General features: G+C 48.9%; 1 protein-coding gene across 1 annotated transcript; it reads right to left on the bottom strand.

Moving 5' to 3' along the window:
• Nucleotides 1–3,542: 3,542 nt before the first annotated feature.
• Nucleotides 3,543–7,132, bottom strand: LOC132080786 (serine/threonine-protein kinase PAK 1-like). The gene is made up of 4 exons (XM_059484065.1): nucleotides 7,077–7,132; nucleotides 6,478–6,674; nucleotides 5,009–5,146; nucleotides 3,543–3,635 (listed from the first exon to the last, which is right to left on the bottom strand). Exons 2-4 carry the CDS (start codon nucleotides 6,598–6,600, stop codon nucleotides 3,543–3,545), a joined length of 354 nt encoding a protein of 117 aa, XP_059340048.1. The 5' UTR covers nucleotides 6,601–6,674; nucleotides 7,077–7,132.
• Nucleotides 7,133–23,779: the final 16,647 nt, after the last annotated feature.

The raw sequence follows: 23,779 nt of genomic DNA, 5'->3' as shown, positions 1-23,779 counted from the left end.
AAGACAAAGTATAATTATGCCTAAGGGTACTAAATCCTTGAGCCAGCCTGTTATTCCCCAGGATTTTAGCCACTCATCAAAAGAATTCTCAACCACTGTGAGCTTTTTCATATTCTCCTTAAGCAATGACAGTTTCTTGTCAATAGATCCAGAGTGGTCAGAGAGATTCATGCAACACATCCCTTCAAAATCTTCACGCTCATCTCCTTGTGCTAGCAACAAAAAATTTATAGCAGTCCTATCCTGTAACACAGCGTGGTGTATGCTACCTACATCAGCGGTAAGCTCATTCTGGATTGCAGATGTAATGTTAATTTGTTTTCCTGTCCAACAAGCCAATTGTTTGAATGATGTAAGGGCTTGTGATGAAGCTAATCCTGGTGTAAAAAGTGATGCCAGGATAACTGAAGGCCAATTCCACAATTCTACCTTATCCTTGCAGTCTGAGCCTAATAGATGCTCACTACATTTTGGACGTTGGAATTTGTGCCTGATGTCAAGCATCTGTTGAATGCTAGGGGCAAACAGTGTCAATTTCCCAAACTAGCATGGTCCTCCTAATCCTTTCTGAGGAATTGCAGGCCAAGCTTTATCTCCACCAAAGAGAAACAAAAGCAGAAAAAAGTTATTGCAGAAGCTATTGTAGAAGGGACTTTTCTCTCCAATGATGTAGAAGCTTTTCTTGTAGTAACTAATGCTGCAAGTAGAGATTGAGAACCTTTCAATTGGAAGATTTTAGAAAAGATGAGAGCTGCATTTTCACAATTTGGTTGAAAATGCAAACTTGCACAGTCACTTCTGCAGTATATTTTTCCATCTAACGCATTAATTCCAGCTGATGTGCATACCCTAATAAGACTTAGAGTGCCACCCTATCAGCAGGTGATGTTTCATAAAAACTGGGAGGAAAAGTGTGCTCAAGAAGCTGCAAGACCTAGAGTGCAGGGTGATCCTCTGTATGGTTTAACAGCACAACAGTTACTTGGCAAAGGGCCCTGGGCTGCTGCCACTGCCCAGGCTAGGAGCATTGATCAAGTCTTACAGATGAGTCAACAACTAGCATGTAATGCATTTCTTGCACTTCCAGATAAGTTACACACTATGTCTTTTACACAGATTTGTCAAAGAAAGAATGAAGACTTTGATAAATTTGTAGACAAATTGCATGAAGCTGTCTATAATCATTCTGATTTAAATTCAGACACAAAGATACAATTGGATGGACTTTGGGATCATTTCTCCATTCCAAATGGCTTTCCCTTCAGTCACAAGAGCCTTCCATCTCTTCCAAAAATTGCCTGCTGAAACTCTTCTGCTCCCATCCAAATCAGTTCACTACTCCAGCATAACCCTTGAAGCACGGACAGATGACTCTTCAACTAATTATAGTAGAAAAGAAATGTATTTATTGCAGCCATGGTCACCTGTGAACTAGTTTCCAAAGACACGTGCAAGGAGTTGCAGACTCCTGTTCTCTATTTCTACAGAAAAGATTTTACATTAGGTTTCTAAGGACCCATAATACATAATTATTACCTGCCTGCTTCGCATTTTTATCAGCTGAATATCTATTACAGCTGCGCAATTGTATTCCCTTAACTGGGTCGGTGGGATTTTGAAATGAGGGAGTGGTTGTATGGGAGGAAGAAAGCAGTCTTCCTCATGGTGAACTCTCCTCCCATGGCCAGTTGGCAAGACCTTGTGACCTGCTGCTCATGGTCCAAGCCTCTCCTAACTGTTCAATTATTCTTAAGGCAAGGTCTTTCTATGGTCTCAGCTTCTTCACAATTGCTTCCTCTATCCCTGTCACTCCTAGCTTTATGTTCCTTATATATTTGGTACTCTTTAACTAAGGCACATGATTTCTGCTAGCTGTATTACTAACTTAGCTTCTTACCTCATTTTAAAATCTTAACTAAAATATGCAATCTCCTACTATCCCAATTCTATTCCCAGCTGGGCCCTCGACTCATCCTCACTTTTCAATTATCCTCATTACATTTTCAGCTAATCCCTTGATTCACCTCAGGCACATCCCCGACTGCCTCTCTCCCAGCAGCTCAGAGCTGCATTGCACAGTGCTTGCTGTGCACCACAGAGCATAAAGCAGGCCGGCCTGGTGGGCCTGAATATTTCTGCCAAACACTCTGCACCTCACACCTTTGCTCTGGCTCAGTGCAGAACTGCAGGGTTGCAGGCGCTTCCTCCCAGAGCTGCGTGAGGCGCTGGCTCCTGCAGATGGGCCCTGCCAAGCTGCCCCTGCCTCACGCTGGCCTCGCTTCCCTGGCACAAGTGCCGGGCCTGAAGGAGCTGCCCTGTGCTCCAGCCTGCCGAGCAGCCCGGCTCCCTGCCCCGGTGCCCAGAGTGCTGCACACACTGCTGGCCTTTGCCAGGAGTTGCAGGGCAGCCGGCAGAAGAGGAGGAATCCTCAGCCGGCCCAGCGGCCCGCGGCTGCCCTTGGCCTTTCTCTGCTCCTGGGCACACTCCAGACGGCCATGGCCTCCAGGCTGGGCTGTGCCCAGCACGGCTGCGCTTCCCCTCGGCAGCAGCCAGCTGCCACCTGGGCCCTGAGAGCGGAGGATTCGCCCGCTCCCAGCAAGAGGCACCCAGGGCCCGGCTGCTGCCCCTTGCAGCTCCAAGGGCCTCCTTCCAGCCTGCCTCTGCCGGGGCTCAGGCTGCTCCGGCCTCTGCCGGGGCTCTGCTGGGGCTCCAGCCCGGGCAAGCCCGGGCCCGCTCTCACCTCACAGGCGCTGACAGCTCTGCACCACAGGAGACCTTCCCGAGCACCCTCTCTGATCTTTCTGCTTTCTCATTTGAGCAAGGCTCTCCTCAAGCCAAAGAGATTATTGCATTTAGGGATACAAATCCAAGTGGCAGGAACCCCATTGCTCTCCAGTCACAGCTGAAGGCCTGCATCTGCACAGGGTGTTTGGGCTGCCTCATTCTTCCTTTGGTTTTGCCTTCAAATGCCATTGCCCTGTCTGCCTCAACTAGAAATACCACAGCTGCGCCATAACCAGCCAGTGGGTCATATTCCAAAGGCAGTGCGGTCTGGAGAGGATGAATGAAGAATAGGCCTCCTCACTTATGAAACCATACAAAAAAAGCCATATGTGTGACTTAGTACCAATAAAAAACAATTGGTAATTCAGAAAAAAATTTTGAATTTTCTGAAGGGGTCAGAAGAAGGAGAATCTTCCAAGTGAGTTGATGTTTCAGAAACTTTATTAATTACAACTCTAATCTATAATTCTATGCTACAAATCTCTTTAGCAACCCTACTCTACAATCCTACTCTAAATTGGTAACAGAGATAACATCTTGACATGATTGCTATGTTCTCGTCTCCTAGGGTTAGGGTTAGGCTTAGGCTTAGGCTTAGGCTTAGATTTAGATTTAGGTTCAGGTTTGGGTTTAGGTTTAGGCTTTGGTTTAGGCTTAGGATTGGGGTTAGGGAAAGGGTAAGGGAAAGGGTAAGGGATAGAGATAGGGATAGGGTTAGGGTTTGGGTTAGCATTTAAGGTTAGGGTTAGGTTTTAGGTTTAGAGTTTAGGGTTAGGATTATTCGTCTTCTTCACTGAGTTGATGACTTGTGCCAGGATGAATGGTGGCTTGGCTGAAGTTACAAATGGATGCTGTCCACCGGAAAAAAAAAATACAACAAAGAACAGTGAACCATTACTTTCCAAGCTCATTGCTTCAGGGACTCAATCAGGATACATCAAGTTCCTGGAAAGACCCAGAAAGAGGAGCAATGGGACCATCTGCTCCCCAGTCATCCCCAATGTGCAAGACCTTGCCATCACAGGCAAACCTGGCCCAGAATCCCACTCATCTGTTTATTGTGATGTCTTCATCATGCTGGGATTTTTGCCCTGCCAGTGCTCTAGAAATGGCGCTTTCTGTCCCTGGGTTTTCTTCCTTTCAGGAAACTCCAATGACTCACATAGGTCCCTGCCTTTGAAAGACAGGCACTGTGCTGATTCCCACAGGGACAGAAAGCAGTGTCTGCCTTTCCATGCCCTGCCCCTCGTGTGCTGGATGGCACCTTCCTTCCCAGCAGGGCCAGCCCAGTGGCACTGGGCCCTGCAGTTCCCTCTCTGCCACACAACCTGGCAATAACCCTGGCACAGTTCCCGTCTGCTTGAGCATGCCAGGCAGCAGATGGGGCTGGGACAAGTCCCTCCCAGCTGTCCCTGTTTGCGTGGCAGAAACCTCTGAGGGTGGGCTGGGGGGCACAAATCAGGGCCCCTCAGAGGCTCACAGTGAGCCCCCCACAGCCCCTCCTGCCCACAGCCAAATCTCTGACCCCTAGGCTGGGACTGGCTTCCTTGGGTTCCTCCACCACCATTTCATGTCTCTGTACCCTGCATTGCTCTACTTCAATTCTTTTGCCATTAGATAAAACTGAACACTCCACCAAATCACAGAAGAGGGCAACAGACACAGTCAGAGGACAGAGCACCTCTCCTCACAGGAAATGCAGAGGGAGCTGGAGTTATTCAGTTTTGTGAAGGACAGGCCCCAGGGAGAATTTATTGCCACTTTCCAAGACTTCAGAGTGGCTTTGAAGAAAGTGGGGGACATCTTTTTTAACAGGGTCAGTTACAATAGGATATGCACAAATATTTTTAAACACTAAGGGCACCTAATCAGAGTAGGTCTAAGGAAGAACTTGTTTACTCGGAGCATGGTGTGACCCTGGCATAGCTTGCCCCAAGAGCTTGTAGGAGCCCCATCCCTGCAACCATTCCGGCTCCGGTGGCAAAGGGCTCTGAGCAACCTGATCTCTTTAAAGATGTCCCTGCTCACTGCAGGACACTTGCACCAGAGGACATTTACAGGGCCCTGCCAGCCCAGCCCAGTCTAGGATTCCTCACCATTTTCATTTGAAGAGCAGCAAGAGTGGAGGTGAGGAGGAAGGGGGCTCATCTGCTGCCTTGGACTTGAGTGGAGGAGGAGCCCATCCCTCAGAGCCTGTTTCACCTGCAGCCCCTTCACATTTTACCTGCAGGAGCTCCTTGGCAGACCAGCGCTGCTCCTCGTCTGTCTGCAGGCAGCAGCTCAGGAAGTCACGCAGCAAAGCCGAGAGGAGCTTGGGCTGCCGCAGCTGTGGAGTCCCTACTGTGGCTATCAGGTATGTAGCCTGGAGAGAAAGGAGACACCAGGCTCCACCTCCTGCTTTCACATCTCTAAGGCTCTCCCACATCCCTTTTTTAAACCTCTGTTCTTCAGTGGCAGTTTCTGCCCTGGCACAGACCCAGAGATGACTTTCCTTTACCAACCAAAAACCCAAACCCCGATGCAGCCACAGCTTTTCCACCATCCTGCAGATCTTGCCTTGGCAGCTGATTTCATTGCCTGACCTAGTTAGTGGGAACTACATCAGCAAAAGGACATTTGCTTCTCTGAGGATTCATGCCAGCTTGAGATGGTTTTTGGAAGAGGGACTTTGCTATACTAGCTAATTTGAAGGGTTAGTACATGAAAGGCATCTCTGCGGTGCTTGTTGGTCCTTTAAGAGCACGTGCCCTAGAACAAAACTCATCAAGCTTTTTGTGCTGTTCTTGAAAACAATGGGAATTGGAAGAAAAGAAAGAAAATCCATCAGTTAATACCCAGGTAGGGAAACAAACATTTACAATCTCCTCTTCAACACAGACACATTAAGATGCCTGCACAAATGTATTGGGATGAAAATGCCTGCTTGGGCACACAGGAGCCACCTGCAGCTCTGTCTCTCAGCAGTCTGAAAATTTCAGCTTCCCATTTTTGCAGCAAAAGAAAAATCGTCTAGGTCAGAAGAAGGAGAGGTTCCATCCCTATGGAAACCCTCTAGTCATTTGGCTGCTCAAGTCAATGCATTAATGGTAGGCCCATGACAGAAAGTGCCAGGAAACAAACAGGAGGTTTTGGCAGGCTCTCCACATCACCAGGCTCTGGCTTGGTGACGTGCAGAATGTTGCTTGGGCTAGGAGAGAAACACGGTCACTGAGTGTTTCAGCAGCACTGCACAAGAAGCAGAAGAGACTGTGCATTACACCCTCATGCCCATGTTTTCCAGTGAGAAGAAACTGCACACAGGGTTAGGTTCCTCTCTAAAGACCACGGTTTTAGAAACTTTGTTGGGTTTGGGTATCCTTCCTTCATTTCTGGAAAGATAACAACACTTTTAAGATGCTTTTTTCCTGTTATTAAGGCCATCTACACAGACAAAAGAACTGGAACCACTAACCCAAAGGAAAGTGTTGAGTGAGAATGGAGTTTGTTTGGAGTTTGTTTGCATGTGGTAAGGCTTGAGTTCCCCCACTGATGCAACCAAAAGTCCAGCAGATGCTGATGTGTTGCAGGGACATTTGTAGGAGGGGACCTTGGTGGAAGTAGTTCCAGGAGATGGCAATGGGATTTTGTCCAGTGGCACACAGGACATGGGACAGGTGAGAAAGACAGTGGGATCAGTGAGTATTTGCTCCTTACCGTGCCAGAACTTTCGCCCAAGTAAGGAGGTTCTTGTTCTATCATTTCAATTCCCACAATTCCAAAAGACCATATGTCCACTTTGGGACCATATGGTTGACCTGTCACCACTTCAGGCGCCATCCACCAAGGAGTCCCGGTTACCGAGCACCGTCTGCTCTGCTCAGGGGTGAGCTGAGTAGCGAGGCCAAAATCAGCTGAGGAGAAAGCAAAATACTGGTTTTATCTGAATTCTGTGCAGTTAGGAAAGCAAGCAAAAGAATTCCCCGGCAGAAGTTTGAAATTGCTCTGTTGAATCTCCTGGCATTGGCGACTTTAAAAATCCCCCCATGTTTTACACTGCCTCTAGCAGTGGATTTTGTTCTTTGCAAACTTTAGACTTGTAACTCCCTCCCTCTGGAAGGGACCCACACAGAGCAAGGCCACTCTTGACTGCTTGTGGCTCCTTCTACCTCTGTGCACGTTGCAACTGTGCCCTCAGCTCGCAGCAGGGGTCCCTGCACTGCCACCAGCACCATTTTTGGGGAGCTGGCAGTCACGCCAAGCAGCCCCACACCCACATCCCTGGGAACGCTGCACCTGACCAAGAATATACTGACCCAGTTTGACAGAACCGTCGGTTCTGAGAAGGATGTTGTCACTCTTCACGTCTCGATGGATCACATCATTTGAATGAAGAAAATCCAGTCCTTGCAGGCACTGAGCGAGAAAACAGAAACAGAAGGGCAAAAATGAGTGATGTGATTTCATCACACAAGAAAGGAAACAAAGAATCTAAAAGATTCCCTCTCCAGGGGAATGGGGAGTAATGGCAGAACAGTAATGGCCACTGAGAGGAAGAGCTTGCTGCTCCAACACTTGCAGAGCAGGACCTTTCTGAGGAAAGGCACGTCAGCTTTTGAAAGAGCAACAGCACCTGCTGTTGTAGGCTGTCCCCTGCCAACCAGCCAGGATGACTCCTGCTGCAGCGCATGGGCTCAGAAGCAAAGAGCATTCTGGCTGCACTCCTATCCTTTTTAGCTGAGCACTGAGAGAAACGAGTCTCTCTCTTCTTTCTTTGCTGTTTGTTTCAAATCCTGCCACCAGCACCTTTGCTTTTACAGGCAAGGAATGCAGTGAAGACAGACTCCAGGCAAACATGTAGAGAGGCAAGGTGGAGAACAGCAAATACAAATACAAGAGACAGAGCGAGAATACAACAGCAGGAGATAAGAGTGCTGGCACTGAGTACAGGGAGTGCAGGGGCACTGGCAGGCCTTTCACTTGAGATGCTTTTACTTGCCCATAGCATACCAGCAACACAGAAACAAAGCTCAGCACAGGAAACCTCTCCTGTTCTGAGCCCCTGTTTCCCAGACAATCCTGCCCAAGCCCTTGGAAACACAGCTGGGATTGCTGACCTCCCGACTGATGGCTGCCATCTCATCTTCTGACAGGCAGGTCTGGCTGACGATGTCGCTCAGGACACCTCCATCCATGTACTCTATAACCAGCAAGAGTTCCTCGCCCAGAAGGTAGCTGAAAGAAGGAAACAAGGGGGTAGAGATGAACATGCATGGCTATGTTGATTTTTAGCTTCCAGGTTTCTTATTTCCAGATGCCTTTGTGACAAGGACAGAATCAAAGGAATAGACATTCCCTCTTGGCTGTGCATTATTTGCAATCTGAGCAGTCTCAAAGAGAAAGACACATCTGTGAAAAAGGAGATGTCTTAGATGGGCAGCAAATGAAAAGTGCAGTTTAGAAACAGCCCAGATAAAAAACATGTCAGGCATGGTGTTTCTGGAAATAAGCACCTAGTCTTCCTGGCATGCAGAGCAATGGCAAAGAGGGGCAACAATCCAAGGGAAATCCACTTTAGGATGGTTCATCTGCACTTAAGAAACTTTAAAAAATCAATCCCAAATAAATGTGGAGGCAGTGAACTTTGAGGCTATTGAGTTAGGAAGATACAGCTGATCCAGGTTTTGAATAATTTTGGAGTAATTATCAAACTAGGTGTGCCAGGGAAGACTCATGCAGACAAGATGCACTCTCTTCTCATCCATTGGAGATGAGGAGAGAAATATGAATAAATAAAAATTAACAGCTTTACTTGCTGCCACTGACCAAAGTGGGTTTTGAACCTCTCATGTTTGCTTTATGTAAACACACATCCATGGGATAAGACCATGACCTCTCACCTGTCTAAATAATTCACAACATTGGGACTCCTATACCTCTTCATGATCATTATTTCATTAAAGGTTAGCTCCTTCCTCCTCACTCCTTGAAGATTTATTTTTTTTATTGCCACCTAAAATGACATTGAAAATCAGTAACTTGAGAGGTTGGTGGCACGAGACCACAAGGCACGTGGAGCGAGTGATTTTGCAATGACACAGCTGAGCTGTGCCAAACTGCCTTGTGATTAGGCACTGCAGTAATCAGGAACTGACATTCCAACAGCCCATTTCTCTGCTCCCTTGGGAGCCAGTTACAGGACACGTGGGGCCACTGACATTTGGCCTTGACCACTTGGTAACAGCGGTGTCTCAGTTATCACCCACAAACCGCTGACCACACTCTCTGCTGCTTTGTTTGGGACTCAGAAGAAGGAATCCATGCCTTAATACTCTGTGGGTACATCTTGTGATGTGGGCAGGGCTTAGGGCTTTCAGGGACGCCTTGCAGATCTCTCCCTACGTGCAGTTCCCAAGTGCAGCACTGCAGGTGGCTAAGGAACTACCAGTAACTTTCAGATGGATTTGCTGGCAGCCAGAAATGAGAATTCAGGACTCTGAAGCTGCAGCCCCAAAGAGCAGTGAGGTGCTCGCAGGCACCACCTTTGTTTTAGCAATGGAGAGCGAGTGAGCGCGTCCTTCTCTGAAAGGAACCGCTGCCCTCCATGCCTTCCTTCAGGCAGCTGAGGAGGACAAAGTCCCAAATGTGTTCTGTGGGCTGGCACCAGTCTTTGCTTCTTGTGCCTTTTCAGCACAGCTCTGCCCAAAGCTCCAGCCACAGCTCACACCAGAGGGGAAAGCCCTCGAGTGCAGCAGCGCCTGCAGGGGCTGTTGACATTTACCTCTCCTCCTGTGGCACTGTCGAGTGCTCTGAAAACATCTCCAAAAGTCCTAGAAACAAAACAGAAGCAGAGAAAGGAGAAGCTGTTTAGATCTTGCAGTGAAAGCCAGCCCACACAGGAGATCTCTGCTGGAAGTGTCAAAACCTGCAGGATGCAGGAGGGCTCTGCCAGGAGGCAGATGATGCATTTTCCTCTCAAGTGCATGGGCACTGGGCCTGTTCCTGAAGCACTGGGGTTCAATTTCTAAAGGGAGGTTAGTCTTTCCTCTTGGGTTTCACTGTCTAAACAGTGTGGTTCCTATCCTGACCACAGAGTGTTTCCCTCTTCAAACCTGGGGAAAGAATTGTTCCTGGGAACTGTTATCTCACAGCTTTGATAGGGCATAGGTTGCTCTTTCAGGCAAGCAAGTTTCTTCTCTTTTCATTAGTGTGCCAGTATGATTTTGAGACATACACAAAATGCTAAAGAAATTAACACAGAGCTGTCCCACACTTGAGAGACAAGGAGACCTTCCAGGTCCTGTTCCTTGATGCAGGCAAGATCTCGGTAGCAAGGCATCTCTGACAATGCCTTCTGAGCCCACTCACAAATTCTGAGCAGCATTGAGAGATGGGACAATCTATCCCCAGTGTGTGATCATCTTTGCAGCTGGCCTGACTTCACGCTGGATAGACATTCCACCCCAAAAACACCTGGCCCATGGTTGTACAGGAGTAACTGCTGTTGGACTCACCCGCTGCCCATATAATTCAGATACGTGTATTTCATCAGGGGATTTTCAGTGGTGTTCACCATTCTCCCTGAGGGAAACAAAATGCAAGATGCTGACTTTAAGGCAGAGATCCCAGCTTCCAGGAGATACAAAAGGCAGCCCCAGCGCCTGGAGCTCTGAGCCCTTTGTGGTCGGCTGGGTAACAACAACCACAACCAGGCAGACAGCCCTGCAGCACAGGTGGCCAGCACAGAGACTGATTTGTACAGTCCTTTGAAGAGTTCTCTTGACAGGAAACAAAGCACAGGGACATACAATCCCAGGAGAGGAGGACATCTTCCCCACCTTCCAGCAGTTTGCCAAAGGAATGCTGTCCCATTTGTAAACCAGAGCAGCTCCAGCTGTAACCAATCCTGACGGGGCTTTCAGCATCAGGACCCTGACATGTTTATGAGCAGGCTGAGCTCAAAGCTGCCCCTCTCCCAGCTAAGGAAGGCTCCAGCCTGTGCAGTCCCTCCAGCCCTCAGGGACAGGGCAGCGACCACAACAAGGCTGGCAAAGCCAAGCATGAGCACTGACAGGCACTGATGGGAAGAAGCCAGAGTGAGCCTGAGCCCCAGACAAGCTGTTGCCCCCATTCAGGACACAACAGCATGGGCTTTGAGATCAGCCACACCGAGGCACAGATCAGTGCCCTTTTTGTCCCAACTGGTGATGGCAGACACAGAATGCACTGGGCTCTGGTCTCAGCCCCACCAGGTCTCTTATCTGAGAGCACAGCACTGGCAGCTGTTACGGGCAAGAAACAGATTCATTGGGTTGTGCTGCAGAATCACAAAGGGCTTGATGTGTTTTCCTAGAGACAGATCTGAGCAGGGCCTGGGCCAATGGGTAGGATTCTAACAGTCATGGGAAAGAGTGGGAATCAGGTATGGAAAAGTGCCATGGATATGAGGGATATACCATGGCTGGGCTGGAGGCTCTCTCCTGAGAAATGCCCGCAGTACAGTTTTATCTGATCACGCCACTTGGATGTGTCTCCTGGACACATCTTGATAAGCATAAAACTAGAAGATTAAATAAAGTTTGTTATCAAAGTCTCTGTTTTTTCTTTGGGGGCACATGGAAAACACCTTGTGCTCTCTATTTGTCCTGTAACCTGATGTTCTTTCAAAGTAGTTCTTATTGACAAAAAGATAGCATTCTCTTCTTGACAAAAATATAGCATTCTCATGAAAATAAACTGCAGATGTAGTAGTGGTAACAGTAACAGTCATAAAAATGACATCAGTAAAACGTGGGGTAGAAGGGCTCCTTCAGGATGGAGAAAAACACAACAAAAAACCCCCACCAAAAATGAACAACAGAAAAGCAATCCCACCCCACCTCCCCCCCAAAAAAAATCCCCAACTAAAAAGACAAAACTCCAAAGTCAGTCCATTTCTGTGAAGTTTTTTTGCTGTGATGACTGGTTGGAAGTCAGGAGTCTAAGGAGAATTTAGGAAGCTAAAAATTCTGTTCAGTTTGGCCACTAGCACACAGGACTTGCCTAGATCATTTGCTAGGTCACAGCCTTCTGCTGATCCAAGAACAATCCCTGCTTCAGCCTTTAGCAGAGAGGGAAGCTCAGGCAAACCCAAGCCAGTGCCAGGTGCCCTCAGAGGCAGCAGGAACACCCAGAGCTCTCTCGCTGCCCCGGAGCACAGCACTGCCTCTGGGGAGTCCTAAATGGCCCTGTGACACCGAGCTCAGGAGGAGCATTTGGTACAGCTCTGCTGACACCTGCACACAACACACTGTCCCTCAGATAAGAAACACCCCAGACGTACCCAGCAGCTCCAGGTACTCCTCCTCAGTCTCCTGTTCCCGGGATGTGCCCGAGCCTGAGTTCCCAGGTTTCACAGAAGGGCTTCCTCGAGGTGATGCTGCTGCAGCAGCAGGTTCAGAGCCCATGATGTGCTGGACCTGGAGCATTTCTGGTGGGCACTGGTCCTGTGCCTCACTCCTAACTTGGGGTCCTTCATTGCCACACATTCCCTGCAAGTCTTCACAGGCTGCCCGGTGAGATGTCAACACTTGCACCTCAAGTCAAACAGAACAAAGCAGTCAGACACTACAGCTTGTCCCTGTCGGCCAGGAGTCATCGACTGTGAGGAAAGGCAAAGAACAGATTGACAGGGGATACAACAGCTTGTTTCAATCCTCCATCTGGGTCACCAAGTTCCACTGTAAAAACACCTCAAGAAAAAAGGAGAGCAGGAACAGGCCAGCAGGAATCAATTTGGATGACTGCTGGCCAAAAGGCCAAAGGACAAGTTTCACTGTCCAGGGCAGATGTTGAGATTCAGCACACCAGGAAATGTCCTTCAGAGGGACTGTGATACACACACTACAGCAGCATGGCACTCAGAGGCATGGCCCCACTCCCTGCTGCTCTGCACTGGAAAGGCAAGAAGGGCAGAAACCACCAGATTGGTGACTGCAGTGGCTGCATCCCTCTTTCACTCACTTGGTTTTGCAGAGACTGACGGAAGCGATTAAGTTTCTCTCTGATGATTTTCATTTCTTCCTCCAGCCGCTTATGCCTTGCCTTGATCATACTGTGAGCTGTCTGAAGCTCTGCATCCAGCTGTTCCTTCATGTTCTCTAATAAACAAAAGAGAGGACATTTCATGAGTGGAGTGGCTGCCACTCTTTCATTCACCTGGTTTTGTTGATCGCCCCTCTGCTGATGGAGATTCTCCTCTTGAATTCTTCCCATGTCTTCCTTGTTCTTTCTCTTCACTGCCATGATGTCACTCTGAGCTTCGGGCAGCTCTGCTTGTGGCTCTGCCTTGATGTTCTGTACACACAAAAGCAGAGCAAGGGACTGAGAGCTGCCATCAGGCTCAGCTTTTTTCCTCTTGCAGCCTCCAAATCACATTTATTCAGCCCCTTCTTTCTGCTTCCCTCCCCACATCTGCCTCCATTGCAAACCTCCTGTCCCAGGGCTGATCTCTGCAGATTGCAAGGCTCTGTGCCTCCATTGCCTGTGGGACTCCTGGCCTCCTCAGTCCCAAGAGCTCTGGTTTATGCCCCTCTCCCCGCCCTTCCCTCTGTGCCCTGGCCAGTCAGGCTTACCTGGCCATTCTCCTGTGGCTCTTCCACCTGCTGCCTGAGCTGCTCTTCCTGCCCTCGGGCAGGGAACAGCTCTCCCTGAGTCTGGCATGGCAGCTCAGATGAGGCCGTGTGCTCCTGCTCTTTCTCTAGAAGCACCTGCACAGAAAGCAAGACAAGATGGGTTTCAACTTCCCATACGCCCTTTGTGGGCCAAGACTCACAGACTGCCTGGCTCACACGTTCCCAAAGCACTGTGCTGCTGCTCTCCTGGGTTGTTCTCTGCCCGAGGGGAGGCACAGATTCCAAAGTGACCCTGGCCCTACAATCAGGGGCCATCTGGGACTGAAGCTCCAGCAGCCTCTCAGGCAGCTGACAGGGAAGGGGTGGCATTTCTCAAGGGTCTGGTGAGGGCCTCCCTCTGCTTCTGCCGTGTCCTGTTTGTCTTTCAGTAGTGACTGACTCCCCGCCCTGTCCCACAGCTCCATCCTGGCTCTGCAGGGGCTTCCTGGGTGAGCTCACTCCTTGTGAGAGACACTTCTGGAGTTCACCTTCTCTTCAGGCCTGCACCAGCATTCCTCCTTCCTGACATCCACACTCTTGTTAGAAAACCGGGTCATTCAGGAGATAAGGATGCATGCAAAGATCTCTGATGGAAGTCAGAGAACCTCTATGGCCACCTCAGTATATGGAGGAGGACCAAGGTGTTTCTTCTCCCTCTTTTGTCAACGGAGAATTCTGACCAGCAGTAACAGAGTTTCTCATAAGGCCCCATTAACGAATGCACTTACACAGCCCTGGGGATGCCAGTGAAGGAAACCATGTGTCATGTATGGCATGGCATGTATGACCAGAGTCACCAAAGACCACCTAAACATGGAATTGTTCCACCTCTCTAGGAGAGGCAGAAGTTTAAAGAATTAACTGGAGACTTCAGGGCACAAGAGGCTGGAGGAGGAAAACAGTACTGAGAGGAAAAATCACCATCTCTGGAGGGGGAAACATCTCTGCCTACTCAGAATCGGTCAAGGGAACATGTCTGTAATCCCCTCCAGAAAGGGATGGTTTAGGTCACCTTTGCGCCTCCAACTGCCTTGGACCAGAGCCAGGAAGATTCAATTATGTAAATGCTACATAATTAGTTAGTTAGTTAGTTAGTTAGTTAGTTAGTTAGTTAGTTAGCTAGCTAGCTAGCTAGCTAGCTAGCTAGATAGATAGATAGATAGATAGATAGATAGATAGACAGATCTTATTACTGAAATCTCCCTTTACTGTCCTTTCTGTCACTACACACATCAGCACTCAGCAGCAGTGCCCCAACCAGCAGCCATCCTGAACTTGCTCTCCTGTTGCTTCAGTAACCCACACTCTTGGGGAATCTGGAGCATGTAGGTCCTTATGGAATGCAATCAGACCCAGAGCATTGCACTGGGAACAGCTCTCTTTGTGCATCTGTGCTCGGGCAAGTTCTTCGCTTGGACTTGCCCACACTGATGGTTCTAAAGTGGCTGGAATCAGAAATGCAGCCCAGCCCCTCCCAGCTCCTCTAATCTCTGAGCACCAGCTGGAATGCAAGGGCATTGATTTCCTACTCAGTTCCCAAACACAACACACACTGATTCCCTGGGCAGCCAAAAGACACGGGATCCATTAACCTGAAAGTTTCTGCCATGGCTTGAAAAAGGCCAGGAAAGATTGAGAAAAAGCTCCCCGGAGAAGGAGAAATTACACAAGGCTTCTCCTTCTAGCAAACAAACAAATAAACAAACAAAATGTGAAAGTGTTACCCACACCAGTGTCTAAAGCACTTGGATGCAGTGAAGGGATGTTTGGCAGGGAAACAGCCCTCGTGCTGAGCATTGGCTCTATGGATCCAAGGCAGGGATCTATGGAAGTCTGCCTGAAGGTCCCTCATGAGCCCCCATTGTCCAGGCTAAAGCTCCCTCAGCACCTCCTCCCTGGCCTTGTGCTGCACCCCCTGCCCAGCTCCCCTGTCCCTCTGTGCCCACGCTGCAGCCCCTCCATGACTTTCTGCTTCCCAGGGCCCACAGCTGCACACAGCACTCCAGCTGTGGCCGCAGCGCTGCCCAGCACAGGGCCACGCTCCCTGCCCTGCTCCTGCTGCCCCACTGCTGCTGGCACAGCCACCGTGCCCTTGGCCTTCTTGGCCCCCTGGCCCCACGCTGCCTCATCTCCAGCTGCTCACGGCCGCCAGCCCTGCGTCCTTTGGGCCCACGCAGCTCCCCAGCCACAAAGGTGCCCATTGCACTTCAGATACTGCAGGCACCATTGCAAGATGGCCTTCCTGTGCTACCACCTCATGTTCCAAGTAGATATCATAAAGTTTGATAGAAATAGGATTCTAAGTCCCTCTGTTTAAATTAAAATGATCTAATTCAACTGTACAGGAAATTGATCTTAATTAAATTTTCCCTATCTGCTGTCTGCAAGCATCGTTCTCTTTTCAAAACTAGGTTTTTAGTTCTTCAAACTCTGAGAAGGAAATTTAAAAATATCTATCGCTGCCTTTGTTACTTTTGTTTCAGGCATGAATATGGTTTTTCTTTCGGCCTTCCTAGCTGGCCCTCTTCAGTCTACTGCTACTGGCCAAGCTCACATCTTCCTCTACAATTCTTAAACACCAGGAACATGAAATGTTCCTTTCTCACTCACCTCAGGATCTTCAGCACTGCTGAATACATGCTTCAGGTGACCTGTAGTGGGCAGGGAAAATGAACCAGATGGTGTGAGAAAACTGCCTGGGCTGCTGAATCCAACAGAAAAGTCAACCCAAACAGAGAAGATTTCCCATTTTGTAACATCCCTCCAGGAGGTACATTTCATTCACACAGCCAGCAAGGGATCAGGACAGTATTCTTGCTTTTGCCTTCAGCCTGTTCAACACTTCAACCTGTTTAGCCAGTAAATGAATACAAACATGACCAAGAAAATCCAAATTGTTCTTTAACACTCAATGCTCCTGTTCTAGAAAACACATAAAACAGCTTTTTAAATCCACTCCTTCGGGTCTTTTTTTTTTGTTGTTTTTGTGTTGGTTTTTGTTTTGTTTTTTTGTTTTTTTTTAATCAGTTGCATGCACTAATTCTCTTTAATTTGCTGGAAATGCTTGGCCAGAAATGCTTCCCCAAAATCCCCCTGAGCTGTGGCAGACACTCACTGCTTTAGAGTTTGCATTTCCTTGCAAAGAGAATCACTAGTTAAGCACTTGGTAAAGGATCAAGTTAGACAGGTAAATCCTTTCATGACAAAATTTAAAAAGAAATAAGCTTTCCCTGAATTCTGGGAACAACTGCAGAGATTTTAAAAGGCATTCCAAGAAGCTCTGCCAGTCTGCATTTTCAAAGGTGTCTTGCTTGTCCCAGCAAACTGAGGAAATGACAGACTCTGCTGCCACAGACTCTCCCGTGGTGGGAATGGAAGCCCTGCAGGTTCCCCTGCAAATGCTGCCCCTGTGGCTACAGACACCCCCTTTTAGCTGAACGGCTTGACAGGAGCTTTACCAAGGCAGGGGCATCCCAATGCTCTTTCTGTTTCAAAATCAGAAACTCAGCCCCCAAGAAAGAGCAGGAAGACATACAAAAGCCAGGTTACTTTACACCCTAACAAAGCAGAAGGGAAACCTCTACTTACGTGCAAAGTGTGTTATATAATAAATAGAAAAGGAAACGCCATAAGCAGCAAAAGCTGCTTTGGCAAGGTGGTGAATCATGCTATTAGTGTTGTGCAAGTTTGCCCCAACACTAAAAGAACAAGCCTCTTGTCAGTGAGCAGCTTCCCACTGACAAACACCCGGACCAGGAGGGGACTCCTGCTCTCAGCAGGCCTTGGGCTGCTCTGACACTCAGGCCTTCCGTGCACCAAGGCAACCTTCTGATGCCACTATGACAACGGGGCAACCATGCCCTGACATCACAAAGGGACAGCTCTGTGTTGGTCTGTGAGTTTATGCAAAGCAATAACCAACCTTCCCTACAGCAAACACAAAAGAGCCTGGGAAGTTCTTCTCTGTCACAAAGCAGCAAAAATTCCCTTCATGGGCCAAACCCTGTTGTTCAGGGATCCAACAGGAACTCCAGGAGTGCCTCAAGCACCTACAGCCTGTACCCCAGCTGAGCACTCAGATGGGACCCAAGCAAAGGAAACCAGAACAAGACAATGGGCCACAGCATTGCATATGTGAGAAATGGCTCTCACTTTTAAAATTTTAAAGGTTTAGTAAACCTTAACAAAGGACTGAATAAGAAAAATTATGGCAATGGGAGTCTCTGTGACTAGCAGCCATTTACAAAAAGGATGCTCTGCCTTTTATACCCTTATCACCTCCAAAAGTTTTGTCAGTCAACTCTTTCTCTGCTGTCCATTGGTGGAGATTACTTTCCTGCATCCTGACTGGAGGTCAGGTGTTGTTACACCCTGCCTGCTGGTCACAAGCCAGCCCTCCCCAAATGCCCTGACTACCCAGGCTGTTACAAGGGGGACGGGAAAGAGGACTATGGGAGGATGTATTACAAAACCATCACTATACATTTGTACATTCACATAACATCTACTTCTTTATTGTCAGAGCCAACCATTGCATTACTCGTCCAGAACACACAGAGCCAGGAGAGAAGCCACTGTTGGCATCACAGCTGAAATGCTTCCTAACAAATCTCCCCACATATTTGCACCTTTATTGGACATGCCCAGGGCTCCGGTGCGGGTACATCTCTGCCTCTCTTCCCCTTTGGCAGCAGTCGAACTGGCAGCATCTGCCCGCCAGCAGCAGCTGCCCCAAGCTGGGAACGCCGCTGGCGGTGCTGATTTCCAGAGGCTTCTGTGTGCCAGGGGAAGCCAAGGCAGGAGCGGGTTGAACGGCGCTGGCGCTGCTGCTGCTCTGTGCCAGAGAGCCCCGGCTGGGCAGGGCACGGTGCCCACTGCGCTGCGGGCTCCTTCTGCTGCCACAGCTGGGCACACCTGGCAGCAAAGCATGACAACCTGTGGGCAAGCCAAGGGGTGTCTGGGGCTGCACTGCTCTGCACACACCCAGGACACCTGCAGCACAGAATTTTAACCCTCAAACAGGTAAACCAAAGGAAAACAGCTGGAAAAGATTTCATTTCAACCATTCTTTATGCTTCAATAGAAATGACCAAAATGAATGTTACCGAGCAGGGCCCGATCCACACTGCCAGCTCAGTGTGAGAAAAGAGGCATTACTTTATTTCAGTGCTGGGTGCGTGGGAATCACTTCCCTGAAACATGCACACCCACGGGTTAGTATCCATGGAAGTAAGACATTACTTTCATTACTTTTATTCATTACTTTGCTGAAACTCACAGGCTAAACATTCTCACAAAGTATTTGACATGTTTAAATCACTTCCCCAAAATTACTGACATTTAGAGTAGGGGTCTCTTGAGGGTCTCTGGTAGTCATGTGGTGAATATCCTGTTCCTCAAATTCTCCTTCCATGGTTAAGAGCCTTCTTCTCCTTGAATGCATTGCAGCTACCTCCCCAGTAGGCCCACTGTCTTTATTCTCAAGGCTGACATCCACTTGCACACATTAACCTCTGGTGTGAGGGAAGGTACAACTAAGCACTGCCTGTTAAAGCTTAACAAATTCACAATTTGTTGCAGGTCAACACTTCCCCAACATCTCTCGTTCCTTCTCTGGGAATCAAACACAAGCATTTTGTGATCCCTTAGCCCAAGGCCGCCTCCAGCCCTCCTGTCACCCAGCAGCCCTTCTCTCCTCACAAACAGCAGGCCCAGCAGTGCCTTCCCTCACTGGCTCAGTCCCCAGCTGTGTCAGGAGTTCTCTGTCACACACTGCAGGACCATCCTGGGCTGTTTGCTCTCCGCTGCACTCTGTTGCCAGCAGACATCCCCACCCTGTTCCATGCCCCTTGCAGAACCCTGCACCTGCTGTCCATGGGCACCTGGCAAGGGGAGGCACTCACGGCAGAGATGCACCAGCTGCCCTGGGCAGGAACCAAAACCCTCTGGGGCACAGCTGCTGGCCTGGGTCTGGCACAGCTCTGCACGCCCCACTCCTCATGGGCTCTGGGCTGGAAATGCAATTGCACTTTCTGCCTCATACAGAAACACCAGGGCTGCACAAACAACGGCCAGCAGGCCACATCCCAAAGGCACTGCAGCATGGAGCTGAGAAGGAAGAACACCCTTCCCCAGTTCCTAACCATACCAAAACCACCATAATGGGGACTTTTAATCTTCTAAATGTAGAGTTGATTCACAGGATGACAAGGGAATCTTCCAATGGAGTTGAAGTTTGGTAGAGTTTTTATTCTGAGTCCTACTCAGACTGTTGATTTGAAAATTTATTTGAAAATATTTTTTTAAAAGGCTGTGCAGTCATATGGTTTTGTTCTAATACCAAAATGGCTAGATAAAATGTTCTGGCATTTTAATTGCATCCAAACTGATTAGTCAGTAAAAGCTTCCCTGCAGAACAGCCACTAAACAAGAAATGAAAATCTGTTGACTGTTGACTTTGCAAATTTCTACTAAACTTATCAGACAATGAGGCATTTTTAGATAGATCATAGAGCAAATTAATTCCTATGGATAACTTGATTTGGATAAACCTGTTGATTTCAAATTACAACTGCCAGCACATACTAAGTGGAAATCTGAATACTCAGTTCTATGAGCTCTGAATTATTAGAAAGTCATTGTCTGCCATATTAACAAAAATTATCATTCTGCCTATTTTTTTTACTTACAGCCAGCTCTTCAACACTCTTTGTAACATCAGAAAGAGAGTTTGTAGCAATGTGAACCATGGGTTGGTGGAGCATTGCAGAAGGCTCCTATGCCAGCACTAAATGTTCACATTTACCATGGCATCCCTTCTTGCCTTTAATTCCAAGCTACAGCTCAGTTCCTGCAGTACAGATTCACACTTGTAGTCTGTATCTGCAGCTGGTTCTTACTTCCCTGTCCAGGAAAAAAATCATGCTTGGATCTCAAATCAAAATAAAACGAGGAGAGAGTCAGGTTCTGTATAGGTATAGCAAAAACTAAGAGATTTTTTTGCAAATATGTTGAAAAGCAGTTTGTACATGCTGCAAAAATGGCAGATTAAAGACTTGCACTCTAACTTGCAAGCTGAGCTTTGCCTGTTCTTTCTGGACTGATTTCTTGAGGCCAGACACTGAACCTAATCAGTAAGAAAATCAAAACCACAGGAGTAGTTTGGAGAATATTGTAAATTATTCTGTCATAATGCTTTTTGCCTGAAAGTTCTGGCCATCATCCGATTGGAGTAATTAGAGGAGATTGAAGCCATCACACTGTGCCTGTGCACACAATTCCTTCCCAGGGGTAATCCACGAAGCAACGCTGACAAATCCACACCAGCAGCTGCTGCCACACAGCCATGAAGGAGAGAATCTGTATTTCTGCTGCACTTGGACAGCTGAAGATGCCTCTGCTGAGCTAATTTTAGTGACTGCCCACCACAGATGAGACCTTGAGGTCAGTCTCCAACAAGTCAGGGCAGTTAATATTCTGCCTAAATGAAGTGAGTCTAGCAATACATAGACCATGGGGCCTGAGGAAAGCCAGCAGCTTTGGGAGATTTAACTTGTTTCCGTATCTTTCTTTTTACTAATTTATTGGAGTCAATTATTTCAAGAATGGAAACTTTCGGCACACCATTGGCTGGAAGGTTGGTCAATCTTCCATTCATGACTCCCCTGAAAGCATCACCCCAGTGTTTTTATCAGTAGCTCTTCCATCATCATGGCTCACACAGCATTTCCTGCAGCTCTTGCTGGAGTCAGGGAAAGGCACCAGGAGAAGGGGGAGAAAGCTGTGTGCAGAGACTGTGTCAGCTACAGAGACATTTGTTTCCTCTGATTTGGCTGAATGGCTGCAGGAACCTTGCTGGCACTGCTGGTGGGGTGGCCTTTTGCAGGGCTGGGCAGAGTTTGGGGCCCAGGATCCCTGCTCTCGGTGGGACACCAGGGTGAGCAGCCCCTGTCCCAGGCAGGAGCAGAGGTTCTGTGGCTCTGCCCTGGGCACAGGGACCTGCCACTGCCATGAGCTCCTGCCGCGGCTCCTCTGGGGCAGCTCCTGCTCTGCAGCAATGATGGGCGCAGCTGGGGATGGCTGCAATGGAGGGGGGCTTCCAGTGGGCTCTGCTGGTCTGCCACACTGGAGCCAGCAGAGCTTCTGGAAGGAGTCTCCTCTTGTGAGCTGCTGGAGCTGGAGCTGGCACTGGCCACAGAGCCGCTGTGCTCATCCCTGACAGGCCCAGAGCACAGCAGCCTCTGGGCCTCCTTGCTGCACGATGGCACTGAGGAGGCCATGGCCCAGAGGTTCAGTGTGTGTGACTCAGTTTCCTGATAAACTGTGCTAAGAAAACCCTGCATCCCTCCTGCCAGATCTAAGACACTCCAAGTAAGCTGTTGGCATATTGGGAACTCAGAATTGTTTGCATTTTGAACAATTGTCTTATGAGTGCTTTTGATTGTTTTTCTCATTTTGTGTTGATTCAGCTGATCCTTCAGAGAAGCTTTCCTAATAATATAAAACACAGGGAACTGTGGAGACCCTGGGTTGGCATTCCCTTGTCTAGGGAGACACCAGAAGCTTCCCTCAAAAAGCTGTTAGACCCCATTGGCTCCTTCTCCTGTTCCTATGTCTGTTCCTGTGTTCCTGAGCCACACATTCCCTATTCCCTGATTGGCCCCCTTATCTTTGTACTGCCCCGAGATCAGGGTCAGCCCCCAGGCCCCTGTGGAGACAAAGTGAGACCCTCTGTGTGTGGGTGCTGGGAGCTGAACATCTCCCTGCACAGCTGAATAAAACATCTGTGGAGATAATGCAAAGGTCCTTTTTGCCTCTTTACCCTGGACTGTGCTAGCAGCAATTCAGACTGCTCCAGAGGAAAAGCTGCAGTACTGGCACCAAGAGTTTGGCAACTTGACCAAAGGCACAGAGGGCATGCAGGATGCTGCTCTATGAACTCCTTAACCAGCCATCTCTGGTGCTGGCATATTCCCTCCAGCTTCTGCTGCAGCCAGGGCCACCTTTGGTCCAGCAGATGACATTGTTATTTGAAAAATTCGGCCCACACCTTGGGCAGGAGGCCATGCACAGGCTCTGGTCCTGCAGCCCCTGCTCAGCTGGGGACAGTGCTCCCTGTGGGGAAGATGGAGCAGCCATCACAGGGTCTGGGGGGCTGCTTTCAGCAAGGTGGCCAGGCTCTCTCCCTGCTGGACTCTAGCAATTGTTTGGGGGAGCTGATGGCACATTGTATGTAGTCCTGTTCATCCTACTCAGAAAACCTGACAGCTTCTATCATTCTTCTGCAGAGTGGGCACGCTGGATTTCTCTTTGCCCACTGCAGGATGCAGCCCAGGCAGAACTGGTGGTGACAGGGCAGAGAAGAATTCACATCCTTCTTAGTGACCTGGCAGATGGGGCAGCTCCATTCTGTCCCCATGGCCGTGTCTGTCTGTCCCAGCAGCAGGGAAGAGCTGAGGACCACGAGCTGCTCTCATTTGCAATTTTGCTTGGCCAGAGCCCAAGCTCGAGCCAGAGTGGTCCAGACTCTGTCAATGCCCAAACATAAGCAGAAAGGGATGTTGTATCCCAATCCATTCCTTGGTGAAGGAGCTCCATAGCAGCCTCAGGAGGCACCTCAGACACTCAACAGTCAAGGCAGTAACATATGGACAGGACACAGATGGCAGTTCATGGCTGGGAGAGCATTCGTAGACATATCCAAGGACCAATTTCCCAGGAACTCTCCACAGCTCTGGGATCTGCCCATCAGCTCTATCAGAAGCTTCAGCAGAACAACCAAATTCCTAAAAAGCAGCTTCCAGACACTTTTCCTACCATCCTGCCTGAGCAGCCGTGTTGCTTGCTGCAAAACACTCTTTTTCTCCTCTTCCCCAATGCCCTGTGGACACTTGCGGCCAAAATAAAAAGCTCCTGGCCCTCTGTGTGATGTGATAATACAGTTTTTATATTTCCATACTGAGATGAAAGAAAGCTGTGCTGTGGGTCAGGAGAGGCCAGGACCCACTTGGCCTTCCTGCAGGCTGAGGTGGTCCCAGCAGACATCCTGCTGCTTTTTTGGGGAATATGTGAGGGGGAGTGGAGGGAGTGACAGAGAGGCCGAGATCATAGAGTGGAAACTCAGCTCCAGAGTGGCAGCGCAGACTCTCCCTGCTGAATGCCTGCTGGGGCTGGCAAAGAAGGAAAATGCCCCAATAACAGCCCGGTGCCACTGTGTCTCAGGGACAGGTACAGGGAGGTGACAACAAACAGCAGCATGGCCCGGTCTCACAGCCTCTAGGAAGCAGTGACAGAGGGGCCTCATGTGCCAGAGGTTTCAGAAAGGCTGTCCTCTTAAATGGCCACTCTGAAACCCCTCTCTTTGCCTC

The sequence above is a fragment of the Ammospiza nelsoni genome, chromosome 17 (assembly GCF_027579445.1).
Source record: "Ammospiza nelsoni isolate bAmmNel1 chromosome 17, bAmmNel1.pri, whole genome shotgun sequence".
NCBI lineage: Eukaryota > Metazoa > Chordata > Aves > Passeriformes > Passerellidae > Ammospiza > Ammospiza nelsoni.
Note: the sequence above shows the minus strand (reverse complement) of the source record. Positions and strands in the feature narration are given on the sequence as shown.

Bases quoted from the DNA above. Each gene is read 5' to 3' on its own strand.
- LOC132080786 (XM_059484065.1), bottom strand. From the start codon at position 6,600: ATGGCGCCTGAAGTGGTGACAGGTCAACCATATGGTCCCAAAGTGGAC. The intron at 5,147-6,477 runs GTAAGGAGCAAA...CTTTCTCTCCAG, and splicing joins TGGGCGAAAGTTCTGGCACG to GCTACATACCTGATAGCCAC. The intron at 3,636-5,008 runs GTAAAATGTGAA...TCCGGTGGACAG, and splicing joins CTGCCAAGGAGCTCCTGCAG to CATCCATTTGTAACTTCAGC.